The sequence below is a fragment of the Anneissia japonica genome, unplaced genomic scaffold (assembly GCF_011630105.1).
Source record: "Anneissia japonica isolate Jap-2015-1 unplaced genomic scaffold, ASM1163010v1 scaffold2994_len2133135_cov197, whole genome shotgun sequence".
Taxonomy (NCBI): Eukaryota; Metazoa; Echinodermata; class Crinoidea; order Comatulida; family Comatulidae; genus Anneissia; species Anneissia japonica.
In genome coordinates, this window is record NW_022728550.1 from 1,296,237 (window position 1) to 1,310,809 (window position 14,573).

Here is a 14,573-nt window from a genome sequence, read left to right on the forward strand (position 1 = left end):
CAGGTAACACTGTCTCTTATACACATCACATCTAGATGTGTATAAGATCTCTATCTTAGGAAGATTGCCTGGAAGATACATCTGTATGTATACCCTCTATGTCTCTGTGGTCTAATGGTATGACACTCGCCTTGATATCGAGAGGTTGCAGGTTCGAATCTCGCTAGACATACTTTTTTCATACATAAATAAAACGAACTCTTCATTGAATGTCTACAATTATACGATTATAACATCTTGTTCCTATTTGAGCACTGTAAACTATTAATTCATATTATATAAATATAAATTTAACAATAAAAATTTAATTAACAATTAAAAAAATAACATCCTTGTAAAATGTAAGTAAACATTTTATCATAAAATTTAGATAAATAAAGTTAGAAAAAGATATAAAAATTATATAATATAAAAATTGATGCTCAATGCACTTAGCATGTTTAAATACAATTATTTACAATTATTGAGAATTCAAATATAATAAATACAATTATTTACAATTATTGAGAATTCAAATATAATAAAAGTATTATTAACATTTTTAAAATTAAAATTTTAAATCTGATAGTTACGGGTTAATTCATAATGGTCTGTTGATTATTATACTGTAGTTATTTAACTGTTTACACTGTGTTTATACGGTACTATGCAGCAAACCGAATTTAAATATTGCATATGTAATATTCGCTAATTTACCATTAGTCCAATTACATGTGAGCGCAAAATTAAAGTCATTTGCAAGGGAGACAGAAAGAGAGTCTCTGCTTTAGAGTACCTATGCTCTAGGCCACGGGGCCGCCAAAGTAGAATACCCGCATTCCCAAAAACTACGGCCTTGTATTTAGATGCTAAACGATTACAGACCTTGAGAAAAAATCCCCATTCTGTCGTAAGTGTAGGTCCTGTGGACTAACGGTATGATACTCGCTGTGACAGCTAGATATTGCAGGTTGTCTACTCAACTATGTAGTTATTGTCGAATTCTTGTGACAGACGTAAGAAATGATATATCGTCCTCTATTGTTTGATACTAAACTGGTACAGTATTTCGTGGCTGTGGCGTGAAATAGAGTTCCTATTAGAGATGAAAAAATGAATAGCGCCATCATGCGACAGACTTTGTCATAAAGAGTTTTTATGTGATCAATTTTATTCCGTAAGTAACTCTTTTGCATCAATGCGTTTCAGAATTTTGAATATTAAAAAAAAAAGTGTTTGAAAGGTCTGACCTTGACATGCATATTTAACTATGTCGTTAAAAAACACCAAATCCTCAATTCGTTTATTATACTTCCGGGTTGATCATTTTGTGAAGTGTTTCTGTAATCTGGTACTTCCATTGCGCTTCCTCCCACAACAATGTCAGTGGTTTTTGTATACAAATTTCAATTATTGTATTTATTTTGTGCAAAATGCATTCTTCTAATATGAATGGACACAACCTACGAATATATCCTTGTGATAGTCTTCGGTTATTTTTTTCAAGTTCATTATGATTATCTTCGTTATTAAATACAAACAAATGAGTTTGTTCTCGTGGTTGTTAGGGATTACCTAATAAGGAACTTTACAATAAGTTCCGGTCTCTTTCCGTATTGACTATCCGGAAATGGGCGATGCCTCTTTTGGTCAGTGAGGTTATTGTTTTAAAGGATGTATGCAAAGAATTACTTCCCGTTTTGAAATTGACGTTCCAAAATCAAAGCAGTGTTGAAAACTCATGAAAACAATCTAGGCCTCTCCTACATACGATGTCTCTCGAACTCGAACATAGTGGAAAACCAAGCAAAATTATAAAAATGAAAGTATTGTTTACAGCGAGTACGTCCTCCGATAATCTCACCAATCACAGTTAAAATGATGTAAACTAATTTTATAATTTAGATTAATATGTCCATGATTTTCAGCCTTATAACTTGATAAAATTGATTTATATCATAATGACGCGAATCATATGTAAAGTATGTCGTTTTCTAATTACAAAACAAGTTATATATTTTTAGCAATGAGAAAAATGGCAACAAAATGTATACATTGCTATGTAAGCCTACTGGGCAGTCGAATAGAAGTCAGAAAGATCATTATTTGTTGATATGAAGAATGATTTATTTGCATATCAAAATGCTTAAATCTACGTTATTCACGAAAATTTTTAGTGAAAAATAATAATGTTTAAAAGAAAAAAGTTTCACCTCAGCACGTCACCGCTGAGAGTGGTATTACAAATTATGGTAAGAGCTGATTGGTTAGTCTTGACCTAGGTTACTTTACAGTTCTGATTGGTTGTCATCGCTAAGTAGCCGGTTCATTATGGATTCTTCCATATTCACGAGCGTTTTGTTAGTCATCCAAGCCAGGCTAGGACTGCGGTAGTCGGTATTGATAGTAACACTCTGGATTCTTGCTGCCCTTGGACGGTGTACAACCATTCTAGCTCCTAATATTTTACCTTTTGGCTTAGTGTTCTTTGCACCACGATTTGGCTGCAAAGATGGATGTTTTGCCAAGCGGTGGGATTTTCAAAGAATTACAGTTGGTTCACGATACTGGCTACTTTTCTGCTTCAAGCTCGCTGGAAGAAGACTGGCATATCGTAAGAACAAACATTATTTTTCGCCGCTTGGCACTACTTACGGCTTTCAAATTATTATGAATAAAATGGAAAATCTTAATCTGTAAAATACAAATCCAAATATACTTGGTTGATATTAGAAGAAAAGTCCACAGGTAACAAATGCAATTTATGTTTGCATGTTGCATCGTCAATCAATTGCGAGTTAAGTCTAGACTCAACAGTAAACCAGCGATATGCCGCTGACACTAAAGCCTGACATAATTAAGCCGAATCGACCAAATCAGGGAAGGCGTACAACATAGATTGGCATAGCTAGGTCTAAAAATGTCAATTTTAAAGTGATTATCCGTTACATTTAGTATTTTTGACAGTTCGTGTAGTATTAATTGAATGTGCTGTATTTTGGCAGTAGACCCTACCAAACCCCGGTGCTAGCCTACTCTACTACAGAGTACTATAGTGCAGCCGATAGTCTGTAAAAACTGCATCAAATTGAGCAGTTTTATGCTATAAAGCAGCTTTGGAATTGCTACTTATGTCATTGATTGGTACTTGGTATGGTTTCCTCCAAAATCTTAGATTTAGGAAAATGTAGGCCTTATCTGGCCTGGCTGTTAAACCTAGACAAATTGTTTATATCGCAGATTCCAGGGTCTGTGTTTATGTATGGAAGTTACTCTAGTACTGTAACTAGTGTAGTACTGAAGTAGGCCTAGGACTAGCATCAAGATTACTCCGGTTTAACAACAAAACTGCTATTTGCGCTCAAGTTGTGTCCATGGAATTTTAATAAATTTATTTCCTGTTCAAGTCACCAATAGAAATGTAGACCAGCATGTTCCCTTGAAATCTGATTTTGATGTGACCAAATACATGGAAGATATATATACCTTGATAATTAGGCCTAAATAATTTGTATAGATTAAATGTTGTAACCCAATTGTAAAATATAATATATGAAAAAATCATTTATTATTGAAAAAATCATTTATTATTGAAAAATAATTTTTCCAAATTAAATACCTGAAAATATGAATACATTTAAATGCATAAAGCGGTCAGTTTATTTCTTATGACCATTTTTTAGGTACAAAATATCCCAAGATTAATTCCTGTGTGTTGGAAATAAATCATAAATGTTAGTTACCACCAGTGATGTCTGCTAGCTTACAAGTTCAATCTAGCACTCTACTAACTGAAGTTTCAGTGGTCCAGTAACAGCGTGATATCAACTTCCTTATGCCTGGCTGACTTTTCTCAACCCTGGACAAAACAACTCTTCACATTTATGTGCATTTAAAAAAATGCGAGTAAAATTTTATTACCAACTTACAAAGCCCTGTTGTTAGAATGTAGTCAAATTGGTGGCAATGATACAATGTTTTTGTATACTGTAGTTTCGAGTAAATTGTCTTGCATTCCTTTAGTTTAAATGCTATGTTCTTTTTTTCTATTGAGTTGCATATCAGCTCAGAATTTCAGCTCGACTAGCTCCATGAATCAAGCCATCAAATCTGGCCCGCTGCCAAAAGTTAGCTCTTTGATAATTTCCCAGTAGGCAGTCTGTTGCCCTTATATGGAAGAGGGAATAAATTAACAAATATTTGACCTTGCTGCAACTGCCAATAATCGGTTCGTTTTGATTTCTACATGCATGGACACGGTACGCTTCAATCACAGGGTCTCATTACTATTCTGAATGCAAAAACAGCTCAGTTTGTTGTTTGACAAGACGCTTCTCTCAGATAAATTTTCTCTTTGTTATGCAGGATAATATCTTTCCTATTCATCACTTGCTTTAATTGCCAAGATTCTGGATTCAAATTAACTGATTGTAAATAACATTAGATTCACACTTTCTGATTTATGAAAACGTCGTAGCTGAAAGAGATGAGTTTGAAGATTGAATACATTATTTTTATGCTTGAAGTAGTTGGGGATATGTTAATAATAATATTAAGAAACATGTAGGCATAATTAAGATTGGAATTTAGGTTTAACATGTTTACATACATAGTACATATAAATACTGCTTAAAATCCTCCCATGTATAGTACACATATTGTTAACAATTTATTTTATAATAGTTCGGGCAAACAATACGATAAAAAAAATATATGTAAAATAAGAATATAACAAAGCATATGCCACATCCTGGGAGAGAAAAAATAGGCAAAGCAATAGCTATATCTTCACATGAAATATGCTATCAAGTGGACATGAAAGATATATGGAAGTTTGGAAGAAATAAAAATAGGGTACTTAAATATGTAAATTATTTACAATTTTTAAAATTTCTTTCTTTAATGTACAATACTGTAGTACAATATTGAGTTGTGAATAAAGACATTTGTGAAACTACATAAGCAACAACATTAATTATACAGCAAATGTAATTAATCAATCGCTAGAATTTATTTATACCAGATTGCCAGAATAGATGCACGCTCAGTGGCTTATTTATGACTTGATGTTGACTACAGTATATCTATGCTGTTCAATTGGAAACCAGATGAAGTTGATCTTGATTATTAATTTTCATGATACTTTTACCCTAATACTACCTACATATTCCTGTTGTATTAATTTAATTTTTAATAATTAGGTATTTAACAATATAGGCTAACTATAAAAATAATTATATGAGTGAAGCTCTACCAGGTGAAGGGGACACTAGGAATTCATTAGTAAGTTACCTTGTTTAGCAGCCTGCCACCCATCAATATTATGATGATTTCAAATAAAAATAAAATTTTATTTTTGGCCAATTAGCACACCTGAATTAGCGCACCACAAAAAATGGAAAATTCATAAAAAGATAAAAGTTTTTCTTTATTTTTATTATGCCCGCTGCCGACTTCAAATCTTCCTAATTATATAAATTGAAACACTGTTTTTGGCTAAATAAGAAAACAAAATGTTATTTTTAGTTTTTTCTCGCCCTCCTCTGATCTTAAAGAAAGTAAGTTCGCGAGGTATTAAAAAGTCTCGCCTTATTCAAAAATACAATGTAGAGACAAAAATCTGAGAAAAAGATTTGTTTGCAGTTTGATTGCTTTTAGGGACCTGGAGTTTTCATGCATGGAAGTATGTAAATCACCAAGCATACCAGGATTAGCTTCATTTCCCATAGTGAAAAGGTTTGTTGGGTCCATTCATAGTTTTTCTTGCTTTTGTGGATGCGAACAATAACCTTATTATGGGCATTATCTGTTTACTGTGAATAGATGTATACTTGTAAGTGCTTGTGAAATGCCAGATTTGGATAATCATGCATTAGAAATATTTTCATGGATTTATTTGACATTGTATTAAATATTGGTGAGGTGCTTGCCTTCAAGTCTCAGGGTCTTAGGTTCAAACCCTGTAATAGCGCATTCTTTCCCATGACTGACAATACATCTCCAGTCCTTAAGCATTTTAATGCGACTTTTTAACACATCAGATTATTTTCTTTTATTTACGAAGACTCCTGAATAATACTTTCTAGGATAAGCTGGGTCACCCACTAAAATTGGAATCTAAAAAAATTCTGATTGGGAATTAAGACAATTTTTTTTAAGTAAGGAAAATTACACAGTTTGCATTTTTTGGAAGTTTAAAATAGACAAATGTCATTAAGCTAAAACTAATAATCTTTATTTCAGTGTCTACTTAGACAGTAATTTTTTTTAAAAAGTGTATGTTATAAAAGCTTGGTGTCTGTAATATGACAAGTTGTTTTTTGTCTGTTCTATCAATTATATCATTTATTATTACCTAGCTTTATAATGGTACAGTGAAATATTTGAAATTCCTTTTCTGTCATCAAAACCACTCAACCGATTAAGAATTGTTCCACTTTTGAATTTTGTGACAAGAGACACTTGTTGTTAGGTGATATGCAAGGTGGCATATCATCTAATACCTTAGCAATGTGTACTTAGTATTTATAATGCTGCAGAAGCCTAGAATGATAATCCATACATGATCTATTGGCTCTGTGATAAGAACTACTGAAAATTATACCAGATTTCACTCCTGATCATTAGACCTTAGAGAAGAGCAAAGATCCAAGAGAGGTCCTCCAGGCTAACAACTAAAATTCCATCTGCACACTGCTTTCTTTTAACCAGGCAATTAGTATCTTCTAATACTAGATCCATTCTCTAGCTAGAATTATTCCCACAAGCTTCATTTACTGTATATAAATTAATATTTCTTGTGTTTGACTGTAGAGTTACCATAACCACTGTAAATAGAATTACATAATATCAACCAATTACGGTATACCTTGTACAGTAATTACAAAGAGCTGACACTCTGTGATGTGAAAACCACACAAATGATCTAAATTTGCTTAGAAGAGATAATTTCAAACTCTTGCATGAAAACTTCTTATAATATTCCTCCAAATCTATACTAATAATTTTCATAATGTTAAATTTTGTATCTCCTGAATGAATGATTGTCATTACTTAAATAATGTGATCTCGATAGTAGTGGTAAACAAGACATTCCTACTCTGCACTATCTTGAAATGAATCTTGGCCTCCCACCCACAAACCATAGGTATTGCATTCTTGCTTATTGTACAACCTGTCAGTAGATATCTACCATTCCAAAGAAAATTTACACATTTATGTTGATAACTATCTCCAACGTATTTCTATAAAATGGTAGGATGCAATACCACATAAAAGTGTAGTAAAATTCTATGTAGTAACAAATTAAAAATATATTAAATTTCAATATAATTGAATGTTTATATAAATTTAAAGCTATTAAATTTCTCAATCGTTATTGTCATTACTCATGAATAAATTATGAAATTGAAAATTATTGTCATCTCATTTGCACAACTCCTTCGTTTTAATAATCAGGGATCGTAGCATTTTCTGATTACTTGTGTGCTATCAAGAGATGCTTGTTAGAGCGTGTCAGACTTGTGTTTTCAGGCAAGATACAATGTTGTTTTTTAAATTGTGTAATTACATTTGCAGGTGATGATATCAAAAAATAGTCCAGATGCGATTATAAGTAGATCCTTAATTATTCTCTTGTGTCGTATTAACACCACTGACTAATGGAGTTTGCCGGGCTGTGTGGAGTCAATGTGAAGATCGCAGTTGGCCATGCTAATTATATCACTGTATATGTAGCCAGTACTTCGCAATAACATAAAAAATGGCGCGTTTTGAGTCTCTTTTGCAAAACCTGTATACAAAATAAATCTTTTTTGGTGTTCATTTTCAAATGCTATTTTATGTCTTCAACTTTAATTCTGTTTTGTTGTAGTCCTGTTTCATTTTTAAATTCTAAAATTGTGATAAAGGTTTCAAAATTAGAATGTATAATCAATCAACAACTGCATTGTTGGTTTTAAAATTGTAATCTCATCATATCAAAAAGTAATTGGTTCTTTACATGATTAAATGATTCACCTTTTCTTATTTATTTTATGTACTGTAGAACACAAAATCTGTAAACCTGGAAAATAAAGCTACATCTGGAAATATTTTCCAAATAGCTGGAATAATAATAACACTTTCTCGTTTTGTTAGTAATATTAGCCATAATAATTTAATTATGGTAAGTAAATTCATAATGTAAATACAACATGCTGGGCCTGCCAGGCAAATGCATTAGTGACAGACGAATTGAGCCTATCTTGCACAGGTAACATATAGTAATGTAGGCTACTGCTTTATATTGCGTAACTTGTTTATAAAAACCTTTTAGGTCAATCCGAATATTGCAACTGAATATAGAATATTCTTATATTATGCAAATTAAGTTTTAGTATGAGGTAATGATTATGATGATGGCCAAGTATCAAATTGTAATCATTATGTAGATGGACACAGTATTGTAAAGTGAATCAAATTTTACCATAATCTATCTTAATAAATAGTGTGTGTTAATATGCTGTAACAAGCTTTGATGCAGCAGCTCTAAAATGGTGTACAGGTTATCCAATTGTAATTTAGTATATACATTGTTTTATTTGTAATTCAATGAAATGATATGAATCTGATGATAAACAAACTATAATGCAATGTTGCTCCTATTCTGAGAAATATACAAAGGAAGATGTATATTCTTGAAACATGCATTTTTTAAAACTAGTAGTTAATGGTTTTAAGAGGAGTCATAAGATATTTGTTTCACTTGGGATATTGTGCACGTTTCCTGTAGAGGCCTATGTGGCATCATTCTATTGCTTAAATTTTGGCAGCAGTCCAAGTTATTGTGAATGAAAGTGAATTAAAATCAATATGGCTTTTAAAAAATAGATTAATTAGAAGCGAACTGCCATGCTAACTGTAGTGGATTATCATTTGAAAGCTGCAATGTTCACCTCAGGATAATACCTCTAGCAGTTTGTTTTTATATAAATTTTAAAAGTCGCTATAATTATTATAATCAAATGTGTTTTATATTACATTTTTAGTGATACTGTTCCAGAAAGGTAGATTAGATTGGAACTACTGCCCGCACTTCAATGTGGCAGACCCGAGGTATTAGCCCTCGTGGAAACCAAAAGTGACCAGCCCGCTGCCCCAGAGAACACCTACGAGTGGACGGCTAGAGGGTCGTGGTTCCATTTAGGTTTTAGATTCCTCAAATCTTAACATTTTTTTACTAAAAAATATATATGAAACGCTACAAAGAGCACTTACTGATGCCCGTCGACCGAAGCACACTCAGATACTGAACAGGCGATGACAAGCACCAGCATAGAAATAGGTGTTATTCATATGTTAAAATATTTGTAATCCAATTCGTAATTACAAATATTTTTTCAAATCACTGACAAATTGGGAGAAAAGATCTACTGTTCTGCAAATTGTAGTTTAGGCAAATGCTTTAGTCCGGGAAGGTATTTTATTCCAATCTCTGATGGACAGATGTTTACAAATCATCACTCATCCCATTTTATTTGCTAGTTCAATGTTAACCACTGGTTGAAATATAATATAAATTACTTAAACACTTTGCAAATATACTGTACAATATAATTTTGAAGTTCTAAAAACTACCCACCAACCAATGCGTTTGCTGCTTTTCACAATTACAGGTTCGTCAAGCTTGTGCAAGACAGTTTTCTTTTTACCAGTATTCAACATTTTTGTTGCTATTCACTAGAACTGTAACATCAAGGCCTGCTGTTAACTGTATACCATCAGTCGATGTCTTTAGATTCCATTATTTATTTCTTTGACTATGATTTTATTTAATTTTCTTTCCTGACCTAATTCTGAGGATTATGTTACAAATTTTTATATGGAACCCATGGGTAAGGTAAACATCCCTGGGGTCAAATATCAGGGTCAAGCTGCTTACTTCCATAGTAATTACAGGTTGGAAGTTTGTACTAAAGTCCAGGTCAGTCTGTAATTTGATTATTTAGTACCTGGGAAAAAAACATTGCTATTTTCACCCTATTTTTGTTAAATTTTGGGATTTCGGTCAATTTATATTGTAAATTGTGAATGGTATTTTTTAATTACGTTTATAATTAATTGACCATAATAGCGTTGCGCTAATATTTTGTTCATTTATTACATTCTCGGAACATGAAACCAAAAATAACAACAGAACACAACTGAAAGACATAATATAAATAATTTGAAACACTGTGGCGTCATGTTGGTACTTTCAAAAAGACCATCATTAACAATATTTCAAAACTATGGTAATATCTAAACAAGGAATGAATTTTATAGTGATCAGATATGTTAGTAACTGGAACTTTATTTGTCAGGCAGTTCTGCAATGCAAGTCCAGAATTACTATAGCACTTCTTGGTAATGAGGTTTGGAAATAAAGCCACTGTTGACAGAGTAATCCTGTAGAACTGACTACCAGCTTTTTTTTTAGCATTTTCATTTGTCAAACTGAATTTGGTTGTAATAACTCATAGGTATTTATCTTGGTATGCATGACGTTCTCAATAAGGTCAAATGCATGTCAGTTAATTTTCTATTTTCGGCCTTGTAAAGTGATCAATACCAAAGTGTGGCAAGGCTACTGGTCAGATATTAAGAGATTATTACATAGCACACTTATTATTAAGATTTCCACTGAGGTTAAAGACGTGACAGCTGAGGCACAGAGGTCTTTCATTACTCGAGGTCTGGATTATTTATATTATATAAGTAATATAACAAAAGTGACAAATTCCTAGTCGAATTATTTTAATATATAATGTATTGATTCCACAAAATCCAAGAAATATAAATGCATTGAAAGTGATTTTGAGTTTCCTAGAGGATGAGAAGAGCAGTATTTGAATGCGCGTAAGAAATGAAGATTTATTTAAAGTCAATAATTGTTCAGTTTAATGAAGATTGTATTGTGGTTTGAGAGTTGCAAGCAACCTTGCATCTTGTTGGCACAACTCCCTCGAATACAGTGTTCTTCTTCAGATGTTTAAATGTCCCAGCTATCCTATAATCTACTGAAGTGCTGTACTATTACATTCATGACACAAGAATACTGTACATCAACAACACCACTACTACAGTACTTCAACGTTTCCTATTAATGTATATTACTGCCATATTATCATGAATGCGTACTTCCGTGTTTAAGTTTATGTAGATATAAATCTGATAATCGCAGTGCAGTAGGCCTTGAAAAATAAGTCTAATGGATGGATTGATTACTTGAAAAATACGCTTTTCATTTGCAGACAGGTAACGTACCAGTACTGTACAATTCCATGATTCTAGACATAAACCAGAGCAATCTTATTTGTAGATATAATCAATTATTAATATAGATATTGTATGACTAGATATGAAAGATTAGATTATAAATAAATCTATGTGAAACTGTACACTGAACGTCATAGCACTTCCACAGCAATTTCTGTACATATCTTGGAATAATACTGTATTATTTCAACTACTGGTAGATTAATTAATGACATTAATCTGTTATTATTTAATTTTTGATAGGGTAGTACTAAATTTATCTTTAACTCTCACAGGTCCTCCACAACCTGGTGCTTCAAATGCTTTTTGAGAAAGTTAGCCAATATAACCTAATATCCAATGAGTTTCATAGTTTTATGTGGAAGCCCTGATTATCTATGATAAAATTTAGTAGTACAGTACTTGAATTTATCCAATTTGCATAATATATTATAGCTTTAATACACAAAGCTACTTATCTTACAGTTGATGTTGGTAAAATTGATGATAGTACAGTTTAATTTGCTGTAATCATTGGGCATTGTTTGTGATTTTACAAATGTAATTTAGAAGCTTGCATTGTTATTCAATAGTCATATGTCCGTGTCTTAATGGATTTCTTTTCTGTTTGAATGGTGATAAAACATTGACAATTGTCTGACGTCAGAGAAATATTACTTTACAAAAATTACAGAACAAAACGATTTAGAATTGAAAACACATTGATTATATCTGCATGTATTTGCTATAGTAATATATTCAGTACTGTGTAGCAATACATTATTGCTTAAAAATTAGATTATCCCTAACTGATATTTTGAGCTGGTCCCTGGATCAGCAGTCTGTATGCAGTGAGTCAACTAGTATTGATCTATGCATTATTGCATGCACGAGTTTGTCATGTCTGGGTTAAGATGCTATCTCTACACCATACACTGTGTGAAAGCGCCTTCTCAAGGGAATTGCTAATGAATAAACTGGCAATCTTATTGGCCGGTGCCTTATATAGGCATGGTTTCCAGTATTGATTGTTTCATTTCTTATCATTTTGCATATTTTGTAAGTTTGCATACATTCTGTGTTAATTACTATCTCAGAAGTTTCCATGAAGCCAAATAAGTTATTGATTCTTCTTCAACCTTTTAAACTAATGAATAATATGTATTATGCCCCGGTACCTAATATCATGGTGCAATACTTGGTATATCCACTGTGACTACACAGGTATCTAGCACTATTGTACCATGCTTGGTACGTCCACTGACTACCCGTTTACCTACTGAGGTTGGCAGTACATAGTTTTATTCATTCTTCTTAAAACATTTATTCAACCAATAGATAATAAAAGTAAGTACAACATAAGTAAATGAGATAATGAATAAAGAAAAGCATACATAAACGATATAGATATATAAATCATGAATAAATTAACAACTAATTAACAATTTTCCATTTGATAATTCAATATATACTGTACAACAGTCTCTATTGGCTTGGAACAGGTCTAAATGTTGAATCAAACTAGTCTCAACCTGACCCAGAAACAGATACCAGTACATTACAAATATAATCTATAAAATATATGGTTGAATTAAAATGATTGATGCCAAGTGCATACATCACTCAAATGGGTAAAACCAGAAACAAATCTAGCACAAAAAAAACCTGAACATTTAGTCATGATAATACTATAAATAATATTTTATGATTTAAAAAAAGTGTAATATTATCACGATTTATTAAATTTTTATCAAGCACATTCCACTGTCTAGGACCAGAAATGGTGATATAAAAATGAGTTTTTCTTAAATCTCATAAATAAACATACGTTCGAAGTGAAATGCCTTAAATTATATTTGAAAATTATATTTGAAAAAACTTGGGAGCATAATATTGCTTTAGTGGTATTCTTATAAATCTTTTGATTATGTAAACTGTAATATGAAGAAACCAAGTATAGATCTAGGTGTTTATAAAATTTAAAAAAAAAAGATTATGAAAGAAATAGTAAATTGTTATGATTTCTATGGAATTTGACAGTTTTATTGTTTACATTTGTATCAAAATTGAAATATAGTACAGATCCAATATAAACTGAAAGAATATTAGCATGAGCTCAGCTACACGGTCTAATTTAACATGCTTCAAAATGAAAAGGTAATTTATCATGTTATGGACAATTTTAATTAGTTACCAAGCAGCATACTGATAGTACAATTAATGAATAATTAGAAAGTCTAATATTAAAACTAATCAATTAATTAATTAATAACTTGAATTGTTTAATTAAGGAAGTCGTTTGCTAAAAATATTTTTATTTCCTTTTCAAGTATAATTTACTTGGCTAATTGGAGTGCTTCAAGTTATTTCCTCCTCATAGCTTTAACTGTGCCATCACATATCCTTGAGTGTAGGGTCTTAACTAATAATCACCATCAAAGCTTCTCTTTGTCTTAAAGGCCTTTGGCACCAGCTGGATTGAAATTATTTTAATATATTTTTGCGATGTGAGTTTGTGGAAGGAAAATATCATACCTGAAGGGGAGATGTTTTGCCCTACCTGACATGTTATCAGACCGAATACTCAGTACAGTACGTTCCCAAAAAGTTTTGCAAGTATTTGGGAACGTACCGAGTATTCGGTACGATAACACGTCAGGTCGGGCAAAACATCTTCGCAAGTATTTGGGAACGTAATGAGTATTTGGTATGATAACACATCAGTTAGTGCAAAAGTCTCTCCTATGATATATTTTTGGCTACAAATAGTAATACTACTTCTTAATGATGTATTTAGAAAATCAGATGCTTATTTTTAAATCAAAATTTACTGATTAGAATTAATTGACTGAAAAGTTACTATGAAAGTCAGTACTGATGATGGAGCCATGTATATCCTTAGACCTTACCAACAAAGGTCTTATTTGTGTCTGTTTAAATTTTAACGTATTTGGAATAGTGCTTGTTATCTGTTGTCAATGAGTCATCGGGGGCCCTGGTCAAACGATTGCACTGTTTACATTACCCACTATCTTAACGATTAATGTTTCTGATATTGTAAAGTTAGCCACGAGGTAGTTTTACAAGATGTGCATGTCACAGAAAATTCATGTACAGTAAATGGTGTGGTAACTACCATTATTCTGATAGGACCTTGAAGCATTAAACGGAGTTGATGGGACTTTTTTTTTATCTATAGTCCCATTCTAGTTAGACTTTCTTAAACTGATTACAAAAAATATACTATTGTTATGTATTATTTTTTTGATTATTGAACAATTATTGAAGTAGGCCCTAATAGTCAATGTTTAATGCAA

The 14,573-nt window shown here is 31.9% G+C and overlaps 1 protein-coding gene across 2 annotated transcripts in view; it reads left to right on the forward strand.

Annotated features, from left to right (window-relative positions):
• LOC117114277 (Krueppel-like factor 6) overlaps nt 1-14,573 on the forward strand; it is a 31,783-nt gene that overhangs the window by 2,509 nt on the left and 14,701 nt on the right. The window contains exon 1 of one of the 2 annotated variants that reach the window (XM_033257890.1): nt 2,308-2,593. The exons of the other annotated variant lie outside the window; for it this stretch is intronic. Coding sequence (XP_033113781.1) covers nt 2,492-2,593 — 102 coding nt within the window. The 5' untranslated portion in view covers nt 2,308-2,491. Of the gene's footprint in view, nt 1-2,307; nt 2,594-14,573 lie in introns of those variants that run through there. 2 annotated transcript variants of the gene reach the window in all.